At 34.1% G+C, this 20168-nt stretch overlaps 1 protein-coding gene across 2 annotated transcripts in view; it reads left to right on the forward strand.

The window, feature by feature from the left end:
* ADCY2 (adenylate cyclase 2) overlaps nt 1-20168 on the forward strand; it is a 596450-nt gene that overhangs the window by 574619 nt on the left and 1663 nt on the right. For both annotated transcript variants that reach the window (XM_051969830.1, XM_051969831.1), the window contains 3 exons: nt 377-484; nt 13989-14103; nt 17224-17348. In XM_051969830.1, coding sequence (XP_051825790.1) covers nt 377-484; nt 13989-14103; nt 17224-17348 — 348 coding nt within the window. The remainder of the gene's footprint in view (nt 1-376; nt 485-13988; nt 14104-17223; nt 17349-20168) is intronic.

A 20168-nucleotide genomic window follows, 5' to 3' on the forward strand; every position in this document is an offset into this window, starting at 1 on the left:
TACTTGTAAACATTTTATTTATCCAAAGCATCACATTTTCAGAGAGCCAGTAATGATATTTCTAACCAAGAGTCATGAAAATTACTTGGAGCCATCATTAATTGACTGAAGTATTTATTTTGATTCCATGATTAACAAATTCTTTAAGATATTACATATCGATTTGAAATCAGCTCTCTAAGAACACACTCCTCAAGAAATGTAATTTTTTAAACTATTCTCTCTTACTAAAGAAAAAGACTAAGGTAAACAAACAGCATATCTGAAAAGATGTTCACATTGCGATGAATTGATTATTTAGAATGTTGCCAACACATTGAAACTTGAGTCAGTACAAGCCTGAGTAAATAAATAACTATTATTTATTTCTTCATAGTTGCTGTCCAAACCAAAATTTAGTGGAGTTGAAAAGATCAAGACCATTGGAAGCACTTACATGGCAGCCACAGGACTGAGTGCTACACCCAGCCAAGAACACACACAGGTATAGCACAAATATAAAGATCTTGATGGGCAAAAGTGATTGTATGTGTGCTCTTTATGTTCATTCATATAGAATTATAACTTGTCAGGACAAATCCTTTTTAAGAACACATAAACCTGACTCCTAAAGTTGTAGTTATACAACTGACTCTCATTCACTTTGTCAAGTTGATAATTCCTTAGATTCAGCAGATAGGGAAAAACTCCTTTCTACATGAAGCCTTTCCTGACCCTCAAATTATTAGTACCTTCCCCAAAATATTGTGTCTATTTTGCATATACTTAGATATGTGAAAAATTGTTTCATGGTTTCTTTGTTGTCTGCTTAGCTAACAACATCTGATCCACCATAGGCACTTAATAACCAATTGTTCATTAATTGATTGTTCCTCTTCCTCCTCTAAACCTTTTGTTTTGACTCATGTATGGAGAACATAAATTACCTTTTGACAGTCTATCCATCCCATACTCTATGAATATCTACACCCAAAATATATGATTTCTTACCACAAAGCATTACTCAATAAGGTTACCATGCCATGCTACTAAATACAAATTAAAATTTAACTATAAACGCAAATCTCAGTTCTACAGACCTTCCTCTCCCTTACCACAACCTACCTATTACCCAAATGCCAATATCCAGTCTGAAGACCCGGTAGGAATGGCACAGAAGATGCCAATGGCATTAGGGACAGACCTCAAAGAATTCATTCTCATCACATCAGCTCCCATTGCCTACCTTCCATCCTGTAGCAATACCTACCTTCTTATCCCTATCCTTTCATATGTTAACCCAAAGTCTTGTTATGCTTCAATTCTTGAATCTATCTCTTCCTTTTCTAATAATCATTGGTAAGAGATCATTTTCAATACCCTCAGATTTTACCAGGCTCTACCATATACCTTGAAGATTTTCCATCTGTACTCCCAGGCTTTTTCATGAACTCTTAACATGAACCCTGCTTTATAAGTTGCTTCTCAATTCAAATAACACTTTTATGAGATTGTTTTGCTTTTCTATTTGTGTTGCTAGTGCTTAGCACAGTTTCTAGTATGAACATAAATTAATTAATTAATGCCTTTTTGTTCCATTCCATTAGCTCCTCACTGATGATTTCAAGTTGTTTTGTGCCATTTTTGTTAATCCCTTAGGATAATTCTTATAATGATTGTCTTAGACTTTCTTCTCTTTCCCCAAACTCTAAACTTGCCCCAACTTCACTATTGACTAATGGTCTTATACTCTACTAGAAAGACTGAAGGCATTAGATATGAGGTTCCTATATTGCATCTTCCTCTATCTTAAAATATATCTTTAGGTAAATCTATGTGTTCATGTATCCTTTGAGAATCAAAAGGGAAAAGTAAACTTTTCTAAGATTAACAGAGCTTTGGGGTTTAGACTAGATCCTTAATCTACCCTTAAACCTGATACAAAGTTTCTGATACAAGACCCTGCCTTTATGGCAAGAAAGTATATTCTGCTCATGGTAAACTTCACTTCAGTGTACTGTATTCCCAATAGGGAAAAGACAAATATGGCCAAAGGCAGCATGTTGGCAGAGGTCAAGTAATTAGATCAAGCACATTTAGATGAGAAACAAATATCTAATGTTAAATAACCTGGGGAATTTCTCAAGCAATAACAAGGAAGCCAGGGGTGAACAATCAGAAAGAATAGGATTAAAGTAGATGATGAGTCTGGAAAGGGATCATACCAATAAAAACATCAAGTTGATGATCTAAGCTCAGGGAAAAACCAGAAAAACATATCCTCTGGTCTCAAGGTCAAAAAGTCTGATATCAATTTAGAACAGTAGATAAATAATTTAAGTACAAAGGACCTATTTGACCACTACAATATAATTTTTACTATACAGTGGAAGATCAAGATACATACTATGGATGGCTTTGAGGAAGAGATTATGGATTTGGAATTTTTATAGAAATTAGTCATTTTTACAGGTGACCTCCAGGAAAGAGATATTGCTTTCCCAAGATCACACAGAAAGAACATAACAAAACATGGCTTCAGACCCAGATCATGAAACTCTAGATCTACTATTTTGTCCAATAAAACAACAAAGTTGACAATAAGGAATCAATGAACATTTTTGGTTAGAAAAGGGACAGAATCAAGCAGTGCTGGAAGGAGAGTAATTGGATGACTGTCTATAAAACTGGTGAGACTATTCAAGCAAGAAAACCATTTAAGCTACAATAATAGCTTTCTTTCAAGGTTACAAAGGCCTGAACTAAGTTAATGGTAATAGGTATGCAAAGGAAGAAATAAATGGAAAAGACTGTAAAACAACAATTAAATGTCTTTGGTGATTGGATGTTGGGGTAAAAGTAAGACAGGAATGCAAGTCGTTACATACATATTGAATTGAATTATCTTCTTTCTTGATCTGAAAATTAGATTGCTAAACTACTCAATTGAATTCTTGTTTTTGGATTTAAGCCACATTCTTCCTTTACTTTTAACATCTGGTCTTTTATTATTGTAAAAAGAATCCCCTTTCTACCAACCTCAGAGCATTGTGATGAAGATTAGATGAGGTCATGGAGGTAAAGTATTTTGTTATGATATAAATCACTCTTCTTACTCTGAGTTACTATTTTTTCAATAACTGTTATCAATGAGGTTTCTGAAACCTTCAGTTTCAATTGAAGGTTATTTTTTTAAAAGATGAGAAATCTTTGAGAAGAAACTGAGCCCATGTTAGGAACACTTTTTTTTTTTTAGATGAGTCACAATTTAGGTTTTTTTTTTTCTGGGGTTTATTCTAACTCTCAGATTCTGCGAATTGGGGATCATTTATTGCATGTTTATTTGTCAGAAAGGATATGTTTTGTTGTGATTATTTTTCCCCCTATAATGTTATTGCTCTTCCTAATGATGGCTTAGCTGTAATTTTCCTGAAAACTATATTTGTTACACAGCTTTTTGCTTGTTGATTTAACAGCTTGTGTTTCTGGTTAAAGCACAAATAGTTTTACCTCTAACTGTGTATACTTTCATGAAATGTTTTTCCTCTAAGTCACAAGCTTAGCAACATTAATGCATGTAATAGAAAAGCTTTCCCTGCATGAGGATGATCCTTTGCTTATGCTATTAGTTGAAAGCAATTTTTCACTTTTAAATTATTCATTAAAAGTAGAAAAACTCTCAACCTATTCTAATTTCAAAGGGCTAGAAGTAATGGGGCCTGAAGCACTGAAGCCAAAATATATTGGGTTCTAGGACTCTCCCTGTACAATCCACCAAATGTTAGGAATTGGAGTTTGACCCTCAAAAGATATTGGTTTTATTGGCCAGTGTCACAAGATGTCTCAAAAGAATTTATAGGCTTTGTCAGATTGGCTAAGATGCCAGGAAAAAATAATGATGAATGTTGGAGGGGATGCGGGAAAACTGGGACACTGATGCATTGTTAGTAGAGTTGTGAACAAATTCAACCATTTTGGAGAACAATCTGGAATTATGCCCAAAAAGTTATCAAATGAAAAGATGCTCCAAGTCATTATTAATCAGAGAAATGCAAATTAAGACAACTGTGAACTACCACTACACACCTGTCAGATTGGCTAGAATGGCAGGGAAAGATAATAAGGAATGTTGGAGGGGATGTGGGAAAACAGGGACACTAATACATTGTTGGTGGAATCGTGAATACATCCAGCCATTCTGGAGAGCAATTTGGAACTATGCTCAAAAAGCTGTGCATACCCTTTGATCCAGCAGTACTGCTACTGGGCTTATCCCCCAAAGAGATACTAAAGAAGGGAAATGTATGTGCCAAAATGTTTGTGGCAGCCGTGTTTGTAGTGTATAGAAACTGGAAATTGAATGGATGCCCATCAATTGGAGAATGGTTGGGTAAATTGTGGTATATGAACGTTATAGAATATTATTGTTCTGTAAGAAATGACCAGTAGGATGAATGCAGAGAGGCTAGGAGAGACTTGCATGAACTGATGCTGAGTGAAATAAGCAGAACCAGGAGATCATTATATACTTCAACAATGATACTGTTTGAGGATGTATTCTGATGGAGGTGGATTTCTTTGACAAAGAGATCTAACTGAGTTTCAATTGATCAATGATGGACAGAAGCAGCTACACCCAAAGAAAGAACATTGGGAAATGAATGTAAACTGTTTGCATTTTTGTTTTTCTTCCCAGCTTATTTTTACCTTCTGAATCCAATTCTTCCTTTGCAACAAGAGAACTGTTCAGTTCTGCACACATATATTGTATCTAGGATATACTGTGACATATTTAACATGTATAAGACTGCTTGCCATCTGGGGAGGGGGTGGAGGCAGGGAGGGGAAAAGTCGGAACAGAAGTGAGTCCAAGGGATAATGTTGTAAAAAAAATTACCCAGGCATGGGTTCTGTCAATAAAAAGTTATAATTATTTAAAAAAAAAACAATATATAGGCTTACACCATCTCCAAATTAAGGGGCAAAGATTTTATTACACTGCTGGCAATGGGCTAATTTCCAAAAGGGATTGTTTTACTTATTAACAAGGGGGAAGACACTGTAAGATAAGGCTAAGTTCCTGATAAACTAGCCATGCCATAAGGTAGGCTAACTTCCTAAAGAAGTTAGGGAAGATAAAAGGACCTGCCTGAACTGGTACTGGGTAAAGTGAACAGAAGCAGGAAAATATGGTACACAATAATAACAAGATTATGTGATGATCAAATGTGATGGATTTGGCTTTTTTCAGCAATGAGATGATTCAAGGCAATTTCAATAGGCAACATCAATAGTGACGGAAAGAGTCATCTGCATCCAGAGAAAGAATATTGAAGACTGAATGTGGATCAAAACATAGTAATAGACCTCTTATTTTTTTATTGCTCCATGATTTTTTTTTCAGCTTAACTGTAAATATTTTTCCTGGGTTCACCTACTTTAAATAAAGAAAAAAAGATAGTCTATAAATCTTAGTTATCAGTCAATCAATAAATGTTTATTAAGTATCTACTATGTGCCAGATACTGTGCTAAATAATGAGATGAGTACACACACATACACACACACACACACACACACACACACACATACACACACACACACACACAAGAAACAAAAGAATTCCTACTCTCAAGGAATCTACCATTTAATTTAATATATACAAAGCAAGCTATATATAGGATAAATAAGAAGTAATTAATAAAGGGCAGGCACTAGAATTAAGATGAGTAAGGAAAGTTTCCAATAAAAGACAGAATTTTAATAAGGACCTAAAAGAAACCAGGAAGATCCATAGGTATAGTGGAGAAGGAAGAGCATCCCAGGCATGGGAGATAGCTGGAGAAAAATGCCCAGAGCTTAGAGTGTCTTGTTTGTAAAACAATATAGGAAACCAGTATCACTGAATTTAAAAAACCATGTTGGGATGAAGCATACCTGGTAAAGGTGGGAAGAAGCAAGTAAAAGATGCTCTTTTTTTAAAAAAGAGGCAGTTGGGAGTAAGTGACTTTACTAGGGTCACACAACTAAGTGTTAAGTGTCTGACGTCACATTTGAACTGAAGTCTTCCTGACTCCAGGGGGTGGTTCTTTCTCCACTGAGCCATTTAGCTGTCCCTGAGAAGGTCTTTGATTACCAAAAAGAGCATTTTGTATTTGATTCTGGAAGAAATAAGGAGTCACTGGAATTTACTGAAAAAGGGAAGAACATGATAAAACTTTAAGGAAAATTATTTTAGTGCTTGAATGGCTGATAAATTGGAGTAGAAGAAGGATGCAGTAGTGTAATTTGATTTATGCAGATCCCACCAGCAAGCTATTACAATAATCCAGGGGTAAGATGATAAGGACCTTCATTAGAATAGTGGAAGTGTCAGAGAAAAGAAGATTGGAGAGATTTAACAAAGATGAAATCAATAGGCCTTAGAAACAGACTGGATATTGGCAGAAGGGGACAGAATGAGAGATAGGAATTTAGAATGACTCCTAAATTGGCACCTTGAGGAACTAAGAGGATGGTGTTGCCTTCTATAGTTAACAAGAAAGGTGGGGAAAGGCAGGAAAATTTAGAGGGACAGAAAAAGAGCTCAGTTTTGGACATGATGAGTTTAAGATGTCTAATACACATCAAGTTTAAGACACCTGAATGGCAATTTGAGGTTAGCAGAGGATTTGGGGCAGGATTGAGAATCATCAACATAGAAATAGTAATGAAATCCTTGGGAGCTGATGAGATCATTAAGTGTGGCAATATAGAGAGAGAAGAGAAGATGATTCAAGATAGAACCCTAAAGGACACAAAGAGTGTGATTTGGAAGAGGATCCAGCAAAGGAGACTTAGAAGGAGCAGTCAGATAGGAAGGAAGAAAACCAGGAGAGAGTGCTGTCCTGAAAACCTAGAAAGAAGAGACATCACAGAGGAAAGGGATATCAACAAGGTCAAAGACTATGGAGAAATCAGGAAGAATGAGTGTTGAGAAACAGCCATTAGGTTAAGCCAATAAGAGATCATTAGTAACATTGGAGAGAATAGTTTCAGTGTAATGATAAAGTCAGAAGCCAAATGGTTAGGGATAAGAAGGGAGGGAGAAGAGAGAAAATGAAGGTACTTATTATATATTGTCTTTTCAAGGAGTTTAGGTATAAATGGCCAAAGAGTTATAGATCGACAGTTAGCAGGAATGGAAGGATAGAAGAGACATGGCCTATACAATCAGTAGAAAATGAGCAAGTAGAAATTGAAAATAAGTGAAAGAATAGGGATGACAAAAGGGTCATTTTATGGGGGCAAATTGAATGGGATGGAATAATAAAAAGCCTTAATTTTTTCTGTAAAATATGAGGCAGGTTCTCAGCTTAAGAGAGTAGCTATGGGAGGCTTGAGGAAGGATGAAAAGATTTATAAGCACTGTTGTAAAGAGTGAGATAAAGGGTTGAGAAGGAAGGTATAATAGAAATGCCTAGCTTCAGTGAGGATCCAATTGAGTTTTATAGCATACATTTTTAGTGAGTCCAGTCAGAATAGTTATATGATTTTCTCCATCTTTGTTCAACAGACTATGTGTAGAAATGAAGGCATCAAACATGCTGGAGTGATCCAAGGCTGAAGCTTGGCTGACCATAATCCCCAATATAATAAGAAGGCTAGGGAATCAAGAGAAGAGGACAATGTAGAGTTCAATTGGTTCACCAAGGAATCAAGATTGAGACAAAAGAATGGCTAATGCAAGGGGCAATAACCAGCATGTTTTTTAAGAGAATATCTTCTCTTATTCTATTACTACTTTAAATTATTACCATATTTCTCTCCCTTTTATTAACATTCTCTAGAATAAGTTGTAGAATAATTCCATTACCTTTACTTCCTCTCATTTCTTCATTAGTTTTCTTAAAAATGGTTTTTATTCATTCCACTTAACTGATTCTCTTCTCCTAAGCACATTAGTGGCTTAATTCTGGCCAAATCCAAAATTCTTAATCACTCTCTTTGTAACAAAAACAGTCAACTCTCAGCTCTTTAAATCATAGTAATACCATGATATTTTAGTTTCCTTTTTCTCAAATGATTCCATCCTTGCTTCCTTCAATGCCTCTTCTTCCTTTCTAATTGTGGATGCGCCGACATCTTACCAGTAGTTCCATATCTTTAAATGTCATTACTACATGGATCAATCATTGCTCTTTCTGAACATCCTCAGCATTTGTTAATGGCACCATTATCTTGAATATTAATCTTATATTCTTTGGTGCTATTATATAAATGTTTCATATAGATGCAAATTTCCTTGAGTCAAACTGCAATCTTTTATATATGATTTCTATATTTATACTTCTTTTGTATTTGAAAAAAAAACTTTTAGCAAAATATACATGAGTAAAGAATGTTACCTGAAGGATGTTAAGTACATGAGGACAGGGACAGCCCCTGAACTTTAGTTTCATTCATAAGGGGAACTCCCAAGTGAAAAAACACTCTCCCTAGAGTCATAAGACCTGAATACAAATTTGACTTCAGATAGATGCGTGATCAGGGCAATTCATTTAACCTCTATTCATTTCAACTTCCTCAAATGTATGGAGATAATAGTAATAATAGTGTTTTTGTTTTAATAAAAGGAAGTGTACTATGGGTTTGATAACCATATTTTAAGTTCAAAAACAAGGACACATTTTCAAAATAGTATTCCTCACATAATCTCAAGTTCACTGATTACATTCCGATTAGATGTACTTCCATATCCATATTACTGAAGAAACAATAATTGTGCAGAATAATTATCAGTCATGTCATTTTTTTACAAGCATTCTGCTTAAAGATTGGCTCACTCACCACTACAGTTTCAATAACTCTTAGACACAAATAAGCAGTTAGACACAAACTCTTAAGACACAAATAGATCAAGTCACTTAAAGACTCTAAAAATGTTCTAGGGTATTACTTTAGGCTAAAAACCTATGAGAGCAGGGATGTTAAAGAATAAAAAAAAAATTGTCTCAAGTACCTACTTAATATTTACAGAAGAATATGTAGCACAGTGATCTCAAGAACCTCTGGATGTACATTTTTGATTGTACATTCAAATAAATAGCTTTTGGTTCTTCCTTGATTAAGTTGCTCTCCTTTCTAAATATGCCACAGATATAATTTAAAGCTGCTTTTTTTTTAACTTTTATTATTTATTTATTTATTTGTTGGCCTGAATTAAGTGACTTGCCTAGGGTCACACAGCTAGGAAGTGTTAAGTGTTTGAGGTCAAATTTGAACTCAGGTCCTCCTGACTTCTGGGTTGGTACTCTATCCACTGTGCCACCTAGCTGCCCCCTAAAGCTGATTTTTTTCTTAAAATGGAGACTTTTCCAAATTAACAAACACATATGTAATGCCTTCACAAGGCACTTTACTAAGTATTGGGGATCCAGAGAAAAACAAAAGTTGTCCCTTTAGCTGGAGTATGGGGCAGAAATTAATTTTATTTTATTTAGATTTTAATTTATGGAGTGAAACAAGCCTTTCTATAACATAGTACAATAAAAAAGATAATTGTACATGAAACTGCAAAAAACAAAATTATCATGTAAATGCCTTTCTCCCCCTTCTTTTTTTTCCTTCCCTCTCACCCTATAGATGACTACCATTAGACATACACACACATACATATTTTTATCAGTGCTTTCTCTGGATGCTCATAATGTCTTTCTTCATATGTTTTTTATAGGTAACATGGGTATTTATAATAGAATAACTTATTCCCTAAGTCATTCTTAAAAATATATTGTTATTATTGTATAAAATATTCTCTTGATTCTACTCATTTCACTCTTCATTATTTTGTGCAAGTCATTCCATTTTTTATAAAATCATTGAGTTCATCACTTCTTATAGTACATATTATTCCATCATAACCATATACCACAACTTATTCAGCCACTCCCTAACTGATGAACATCCCTGTAATTTCTAGTTCTTTGCCACCACAAAGAGAGATTAATTTTTAAGAAAACTGTAAAGCTTTGAATGGTCAATGCTATAAAATGTTTTCAAGCTCAAATATAGTTTTATAGTTGACCCTAGAAGAAAATAGGGACCACTGAAACTTTTTGTTTATTTGTTTATTGTTCTTTAATGAGATATGGGGGTGACATAGTGATACTACAATTTAGGAAAATCAGTTTGATAGAGAATTGATGGAGTAGGGAGAGACTTGAATTAGAAAGACCAACAAGTAGGCTACTGCTGTAATCCATGTGTAAGGTGATGAGAAATTGTCCAAAGGTAATAGCAGTATCATATGAGAGAAGTAGCATATAGATTATATGTTACAATGGACTAATCAACAGAACTTGACACAGTTTGGATATTGGGGTTGAGGGAAAGAATGGAATTGGTGATGATAGCTAAATTGTAAGCCTGAGTGACTGGAAGAATGAAAAGAAGAAATTGCTTTACAGTAATAGAAAAGTTTAGAATAGGGGAAGATTTTGAAAGATCATGAGTTCTGTTTTGGATTTATTGAATTATAGAGTTCTAACTAGATCAAAATGGATGATGAGATGAGGAGAGAAATTAGAACTGGATAAGTAAATATGAAAATCATCTACATAGAAGTGATAATAGAATCTATGGGAGCTGATAAGATCATTAAGTGAAATAGTACAGAGAGAAAAGAGGATCTAAGACAGAGCCATAGGTTAGTGGGTGGATACGACGTGACTGAAAACCAACAAAAGAAAATGATAGTCAGATAGGAGAGCAATATTTTAAAAATGAAAAAATAAAATCCATAACATACATTCCTAAACTCAGATTAGAGAAAGATCATGATCCATTATTTTTTTAATTCTGTTCTTAGTTCAGGGATTAGCACACATAGCTAGGGTTTAGATGTCTTCCTTACACATGGTTAACTAATTTAACTATGTCAACAGTAGAATCTTCCTCCATCCTTATCTCCATTGCAACTTTTGATTCCAATTATTGAGTCACACCTTGCAGAGTAGGTTTCAACTCTGTTGGTTAACAGAGTTACATTGATACAAATTTAACATTACTCTACTTCAGCATCATAGTATCCTGAGAAGAAAATTATCTCCCTTCTTCCCAGTCAAACTTTAGTATTTCTTTACAGTTCATTTATGAAAAAGTTTGAGGGAAGGTTCAGGGAAGATATGGAATAACGTTTTTTATGAAAGGCAATCATGCAGTTGAATTGTACAGTAGTTAAATAAAATGTCCTAGGACACAATGAATTTGTAGAGCCATTCTCTATAAAAAGATGTGAGATTTCAATTGGGCAGAAAAAGTAAACTCCTATAGGACCCATGAATGGGCAGTTAGAAAAAGCAATTTCTGACACTGCCCTGCACCTGAATATGAGAATCTGGGGCTGTCACATAAGTATCTTTTCTGGGATTTGTGAGTCATCAATTTGTTGTGAGAAGAAACCATAAAGGTCATCTAGTACAATTTGATTATTTTTTCAATTGAATAATACAATATATTTTTCAATGGCTAGATTTACATCCCTCATAAAAAAGAAATTATGGTAAAAAATATTATGGAAGCAAGATGGGTTTAGGCTGGAACTATAGTTTCATTGGTACAGAAATCTCCTGGATGAAGAAACTTCATGCAAGTTGACATCTTTTCTGCAACTTTAACTCTTAAAGAGCTTCCAGAACTCTAGGAACACTATTCGTAGAACATAAATTAAGTGATTTGCTGAGGGTCACATAGCCAGGAAGTGACTGGGGTAAAGCTTGAACACAAGTCTTCCTGGCTCTTTATCCACTAAGCTAGTGCTAGTTATAATTGTCTAAATCATACAAACTTAATTTCTATTAAATCCAAAGTGTGAATAACCAGTTTCCTCTAACTTAGTCTAAATGTTAGTTTCACTTATGTACCATTACTAGCCAGTGTAGATAAGGCGGTAATTTGAATGATCTAAAATTTGGCAAGGGACCTTTCCTTATGACAGTGATGCTTAAGTAGAACAGGCAATTATGTTTAAACTATCCTAATCAATAGAAACCAAACAGGAGCTGCCAATTATACTTTTATAATCAATTTTACTGAACAAGTGATCTTTGGTTGTAATCCTAACTCTATTGTCCTCCAAAATATCATATTCAAAGCCCTCCAATCTTTTAATATAGAAGCTGCTAAATCTTGTGTTACCCTGATTGTGGTTCCACTATACTTCAATTGTGTTTTTCTGGATGCTTGCATTATTGACCTTGACCTGAGAATTCTAGAATTTACCCGCTGGTTCTAGAATATGAGGACAGTTTTCCTTGGTGAGTTTTTTAGAAAGATGATGTCTAGACTCTTTTTTTTTTTGTTCATGACTTTCAAGCAGACAAATAATTTTTAAATTATCACACTTAGATCTATTTTTCTAGTCAGTTGTTTTTCTAATGAGTTATTTCACATTTTTTCCTTTTTTTTTTTAGTTTTGCCTTATTGTATCTTGATTTCTCATAAAGTCATTAATTTCCATTTGCTCAATTCTAATTTTTAAGGAATTATTTTTCTCAGTGAGCTTTTATATCTCCTTTCTCATTTGGCTAATTTTATCAAGGCATTCTTTTCCTCATTAGCTTTTTTGTATTCTTTTTGTACCACTCTCAATTCTATTCCTACTTTTTCCTCTATCTCTCATACTTGATTTTCAAAATACCTTTTGAGCTCTTGCATGGCCTGAAACCAATTTTTTTTTGAGACTCCAGATGTAGAAACTTTGATTTTGTTATCTTCTGAGTGTGTGTTTTCATCTTTCTTGTCAACATAGTATCATTCTATGGTTAGAATCTTTTCTGTTGTCTGCTCATTTTCTTAGCCTGCTACTTGGCTTTTAATTGTTTGTTAAAGTAGAGCTCTGTTTCCAGGATGGAGGGTGCACTATCCCAAGTTTCAGGTGTTTTATGCAGTTGTTTTCAGAAATCCTTCTAGGGACTTGACCACAAGTACTCTTTTCTGCCCTAAAACTGCTAGGAATGTCCCCATCCCACTGTAGCTGTAAGTTCTAGTGTGCTAAAGCAACACTATTCCTCAGAATTAGTAAAAAGATACCCTGTGAACTGAGGCTTCAGGAAGCTGCCACCACCACCATTGCCCATGACCACTCTTGGTTTGCTGATTTCTGAAGGTCCTTTTACTCTACTAACAAACCTTTCCTGCCAAGCTTCCAAGTCATCTTTTATGTCTCTGGGTTCCGAGGTTTGGAAACCATTAATACTGCTGCTGATTCAGAAGTCCATAGATCCATTTCTGCTTTGCTGGTACTGGAGTCAGGACTACATGGCAAGGCCTGCACCAGGACTGCATACTGGATACCTACCCTGGGGCTACAGACATTTCCTGCTGATCTTCTAAGTTGTCTTTGGCCGTAAAATTGTTCTGCTCTGTTTTTGTGTGTGTGTTCTGATGCTCTAAAATTTCTTTAGAGTCATTATTTAAAGGAATTTGGAGATGTTTGAGGGAGAGGTCTGTGAGTTCCTGCATTTACTCTGCCATCTTGGTTCTGCTTCTCACCAATTATTTAAATATTGTTTAAAAATATTATTTAAAAAAATAAGAGCCCATGCAAACTTCTAGATTCTATAAGGGGAGAGAAGTGCTACAAGAATGAAGAAAAAAAGGGAGGATGGTGAGAGGAAAGCAATGGATTTTCTTGATCAATCATTCCTTCTCCCCACCTTACCAATAGATACGAATTCTGTTCATCCCAAAGAATCCTTTTTTTTTTTTTTAAATCTCTTCTGGTATTTAGAATCTTTCCCTTTCTTCACCCTAGGAAATGTCATAAAACAGAAAGGATCTTTTATTGCAAGAAAGGAATTTAAAGTCTATAATACTACAGGCTTACATATAATGGGATATTCTACAGAGTTCTGTTTCTGAAGCACTTTCATGTTTGGTTTTTCAGATTGTTGTGCAGATTTGGGCATCAACAGAAAACATTCTGAGTTTTTCTCTAACTACCTTTTGTACATATTGCTCCCATTCAGGAACCTGAGCGCCAGTACATGCACATTGGAACCATGGTGGAATTTGCTTTTGCCCTAGCAGCTAAATTGGATGTAATCAACAAACATTCCTTCAATGATTTCAAGTTGCGAGTGGGTATGTTTTGGAAAGAACTTCATATGCTTTCTGATCCCTTTGTAAAAATAAATAAATAAATAAATAAATAAAAATAAGAATTGCATAAAGAGGAGGCTCAAAGACCTAGAGTAGGTCAAATGCCAGTGTCTGTAGCCTTAAAACTAATTTAGATTGCACACAGAAATGTCCAGTTACTGTCTTAGGATTCATAGCCCAAAAGAAAATCAAGCATGATTCCAAAGTTTAAATCTCACTATTTAATAACTTATCAGGAGGTAGTCCAAAAAGAAAGTAGTCCAAAGTTATAAATAGAAAAATTAGATTATTTTTCCTTCTTTATAATAAAGAAAATAAATGTATTGTCTTGCATATCAATCCCTAACATTTCCATAATACTTAGATGCTTTCAACAAGGTGATTTAATTTCTTTGACTTAAATTTTCTTTTTAAACAACATTGATTTTGATGAGAACAAGGATCTAGAAGGTGCCCAAAGACCTATTGCCTTACCTAAAAATCTTTTCTATTGAAAAAAAGAATCAATCAGTAAGAAAGCTCTCTTAAGAAACCTTCTTGTGAGGTTAATTTTCCCCTGTTTTTCTCGTTTCTTATAATTTTAAAAACCAGATAGTTTGGGAAAGCAGTTGATATTTACCTGAATTTCATTTTTGTTCATGTCCTGAATCCAATAACACACAAGAAGTAAAGGTTTCTCTACACAGGTAGAGAAAAAAAGTATTCAGAAATGTATAGCAGAAAATTTGCTTTATAATTTTTATATTAAAAAATCACGGTTAATCTGTATCATTATTTGAATTTTATAGGTAATATGATGACAAAAAGAACCCATAATTTTGCTTTGACTCTATTATCTTCTTCCATTTTCCTTCTTGTCAACCTTATTGCGGGTAACTTTTATCCAGACCACATAATGTTGCAAAGATACTGTCATTATGACAAGGAGGCTACTTTTAGAGTTACTTTCTCAAGAGAAAGGAAACAGCTCTCATTTGATGAGATAAAATAGTAGGATTTTCCTCTTCCTTTACCTAAATTGCCCTCTTACCCGTCCTTTGTAATATATGGCACCTTCATGGATTCAACTGCTTCCTATTTAAATGAGGAGAGAAATGAATTTCATGGCCTATAATCATTACTACCATGTGAACTCCTACTCTTTGGGTTATAATTCTCCAAAATCCCACAAAAATTACTCATTACAGAAGAGGGAACATATATGAATTCATGCAGACAATGAATTAATTTTATTGGCTATTCTAGAGTGTTTATACAATAGTTTCATAATTTCTATGACTTGGACTTTTTCATTTTTCAATGAACGATTAATAAAACAATAGAATAAGAAAACAAGCTGAATTTGTAACCATCAAGCCATTTTTCAAGCTGTGAAAATCATGTCTAATTATCTTTTGGTATAATAATATTTGAGAACGTATGTTAAACTTACAAACCCATCCAACAACCCGTATTTCCTGTTAGGTAACAATCTGGTTATGGATCCCATCCTTTTCTTTCTACAAAGGTGTTTCTCTACTCTTATGCCTAGTAGACATTGCCATCTAGTGGCTAATCCCAAGGACTAAAAATGTGTTCTAGGACTTGAGACAGCATTATTCCAAATATTAAAAATTTGGAAGCAAATTCTCCTCCCTAGACTCCTCTTTTGTATATTAAACTGGGAAGTTATTCTGTTAATCAAGAATCACAAATCAACTGTGCTCTTTTTCAAAATGGAAACTACCTCCATTGCCAGCAGTATGGGAAGTCATGATGAGCCACCTCTGGGAACCATAGAGTTACAATTGTGTCAGCACTATGCTGTCAGAATTAGCTGCTGCAACCAGAGATGTCAAATTATCCAATAGAACTACATTCCAGGGGCTTTAGGTCTGGTGTTCGCTCAGAAGTGTTTACTAGGATGAAAGAAAAATTACTTCTGACTCCTAGAATAGAAAAGAATGCTTGAAAAGTCATTCTCTATGAGAACAAATATTCTTTACTTTTAATGGTCAATGAGAATTGGGGAAGGGGGGGAGTTATGGACTGAGGTCTGTGTTTTACTACTTGTCTTCCTATAGTAAAATTGGAAGACTGGTTTGGTACCATGATGGTACCTCAAAACCATTTTTGTCTTCATCATACTAGATTCTTTTCTCCCACAAATCAGCAAACTTTTATTAAAACAACTAGAGATGAGTAGGGAAAAGTACAGAAATTCGTTTGATGTCATTGTCTACTGTAATCTAAAAAGCTCTTAATTTGGACAGGTAGACAAAGAATCCATATTTTGTAATGACAGAGTCACCAAGTAGGTCAGAAATGTAATTTTTGTTTTCATTAGAAAAACAATATTAGCCATACCCATTAGCAGAAATCCACATATCCTAGAAATAAATGAAATTGAGACAGGTCCAGAGAAAATCAGGTAGGTAGAGTAAATAATGGTTTAAAAATTATATTTCCTCAACTTTTTCAAGAGGTTTTCATCTTAGGGTGGGCAGAGAAAGGAAAATATAGTTAATGTTCCTAAAGATTTAATCCAATGATGAAATAGGGCAGATTGGGGTAAAATAGTAGCTGAATGGGAAGTGCATATTTTTAGAACTGATGAAGTTGTTTGTTTAAACCTGAGTGCTGTTTTATACACCTCCACTTTTCCTTCACTAAGGGCAGCCTAGATAATGGAGTACTTTTCTTTAGAAATTAATGATTAATTTTGCCTATATTATACAATTCATATCCCATTATACTAAAATAATTTTGCAATCCTTCTGTTCCCCTATGTTTGGCTGAATCAAAACCTATCCAAAACATTGTCACCTAATTCTATTCATTCTTTTCTGTGTCTCCTTTCTCTACTTCCCTAGGTTGTAAACAAAAATGCTCAATTTACTTTATACCTCTTACTTCTATCTGACTCCTGGTATAATCCCATTCGTGTATTCAATAAAATGTTACTAATTCCCATTTTACAAATTTTGTCCTCTATTATGCATCACAAAAAGCACATAACTTCTATCCCAGTCCTATCAACAAAAAAACTCATAAAGATGTCACTTATTTGAAACAGCAATGAAATTGTTATGGCCTTGTTAATTAGAATCTGATGTTTCACAGGTATTAACCATGGCCCTGTAATAGCTGGTGTAATTGGAGCTCAGAAACCTCAATATGACATCTGGGGCAATACAGTAAATGTGGCCAGCAGAATGGACAGCACTGGAGTCTTAGATAAAATACAGGTATTTCAGTTTGGATTTATAGCATTTATTTTTTCTCATGTGATTAGAAACAATGAATTTGGGACTGCCACAAACCATGATGGTGGGAATATTAAGATAGAATAAAATATAACCACTGAAGAACTTTCATTAATATCTATAGTTTTTTTTTTCAAAAAAAACTAGGTAGATTAGTCATATCAGCAACAAACATTTATGAAGAGCTTTCTATGTGACAGGCACCTTGGGAAGATGAACACAAGTAGAAAAATGATATCTGCTCTCAAGGAGCTTACATTTTAAAGACTACACCCTAAAAGTAAACTATAAAGTGAGGGAGAAGTAGAGATAAAGGTACCTCACCCAGGGCAAAGTAGGGAAAATAGGCTGTAGTAAATCTTAGAAAAAAAGGAAGACATGGCTGGTCTGTGTACTTCCTTAATAGAGGTTCTGGGAGAAACCATTCAATTGGAAGAATAGGTCACAGGAGTAAAGGGTAGTTAGTATAAACAAACAAAAAAAAAAAAAAAACCCTCCACAAAACAACAAATGTTTTTAAGTAACAAGAATTGGACTTCAATAAAAAGAAAGAAGCTAAAAGTATCAGCCGTGTTTATTATACTTTCCTAACTTAGAAACATAGAAAAGACTTTAGAAGTCATTTAGTATATAGCCCAGACCTAAAGTGTTTTACAATACTATTTTTACTCTTTATAGTAATCTCCAACAAAAAGTTATCTACCTTTCCTCTTAACATCTTCAGTACTAGAAAACTCAGTATTTCCCAATGTGCTTTTTTTCCAATTTTGAAAACCTAAGTTATATTCATATATTCCTCATATTCAACCAAAATCACCTTATGATGGCCAATCAGAAGAAATCAGAATTTTTCTGCCATATGATAATGTTAAATAAAGAAATAGTAGGTAGTTAATAGATCTTTAATGAAAATAAATTCATTTTTAAAAAATCTACTGATAAATTTAACAGAAGCAGTCCAGCTGAAGAAATATATTTGCTTGTAAATGATGCCAGAAAATTGGAAGGAATGGTGAAATCCTTTAAATAAGGGAGGCAACATGTTAAAACAAAAACATGAATGATTCTCAAGCTAAAGGACGTAGGTTTAAATCCCATTTCCCATACTAATTATTTTGGTAATCTTAGGCAAAAAAATCTCTTAACAACCTTGAGTCTCAACTTCCTCATTTGTAATGTTAAAAAAAAAAAGTTAGATTAGATAGTCTCTCAGGTTCTTTTCACATCTAGATCTCTGACCCTAAATTGCATTTTCTATGTTGAATCCCTATTTAATACAGTGTCAAAAACAAAGCTATTATAATGGTCTTCCCATGCTAGGGAAAACATTTGGTTCCTGTCAAAAATAAAATCTTGGCACCTGTGAGAAATAAATATTCTTTAATGTAGGAATCATGAATGTAAATAACATGATCATCTAATTCCTAAGCAATGGGTGTAGGAAGATGCATCACTCCCTTTAGATGTATCTTTAGACAACGACTAAACCCCTCTAATCATGAAATCATTTTAAAGATATGACACTAATTATAAGCCTTTCATATGTAAATATAAAGTCATTGTTATTATGAAAAAACATAAGGTATTTAATTCATCTAGTATATACTTGCCACTTTGCCTGGGTGCTTAGATATTCCATCTTTCCATGTTTTGATATTCCTAAAATTCAGTTTTGCAAACAGTGATACAAATAAAACTTCCAATTTTGAATAATAATAACTAGCATCTGTTTAATAATTTAAGGTTTCCAAAACATTTTACACGTTACTTCATTTAATTTGTCCAATTATTCTGTGAGATAGATGTTGCTATTATCTTTCATTTTACAAAGAAACTGAGATATAAAGGGTAAATAACTTGGCCAGGTTCACTTACTTAAGTATATTGGGCAGGATTCAAATTCAAATCTTTTTGACTCCAAGTTCAACATTTTATCTACTGTGCCTCTCTGATTGTCTAAAATATTGTGATTTTCCAAGCATTCTTGGCAGATAATCCATTCCTGTGTCTCAGGCTACAAGATTACACCTAATCAGGAATATAAAATATAAATTTAAACAAAAGAAATTCTTTATTGATATACCTTAGGATTTCAAAAGACATGTATTTTTCCCTATATAGTTAACTCCACTTTTTAAAATGTAGATCAAATCCTTCTTACATCTTAGAAGATGGTATGCATGAGTTGGTATGGCCAGATGAACTGGTAATTAATTTATGAAATTATGAAATGGGGGTAGGCATGTCTAGCTCCTCACTTAGAAAGACCACAACAGGCATCAGAAAATGAAGCAGCAATCATACTTTAATTAAACACAGAGAATATGAGAGTAAATAATCCAGAAAGGCAGAAAAAAAGAAGTAAAGAGGCAAATGATGTGACTCAGGGATGGGAGAATGAGGTGATGAAGGAAGGCAGTGTGAGGAAGAGGGTGGGAACAGGGAGAAGTAGAGAATATCATTCACTTAATCATGGATTAGATTTAGGATCATTCAACAGCATGGAGCCTATGCAGATGGAAGAGTACTTGGGAGGCAGGAGTTTGAAGATCCATTTTTATGAGGTTTGGGGGAAAACCAAACAACTCCTCTCTGTGTAATCTTGGAGTATCTCATTAGGATATCCAAATTATCTCAAAGTTATCAATAAAACTTCAATCATCATTTTATCATCAGTAAGTACCTTTTTGATATTCTGCTAGTTTAGAGTTGTGGAGGTCTGGATTTAATCTAAAATTTATGTATCATGAGGTCAGAACCTTCACAAGCAGTGCCTAGATGGTTTCTCCCAATTTGACTCCA

The sequence above is a fragment of the Antechinus flavipes genome, chromosome 1, assembly GCF_016432865.1.
Source record: "Antechinus flavipes isolate AdamAnt ecotype Samford, QLD, Australia chromosome 1, AdamAnt_v2, whole genome shotgun sequence".
NCBI lineage: Eukaryota > Metazoa > Chordata > Mammalia > Dasyuromorphia > Dasyuridae > Antechinus > Antechinus flavipes.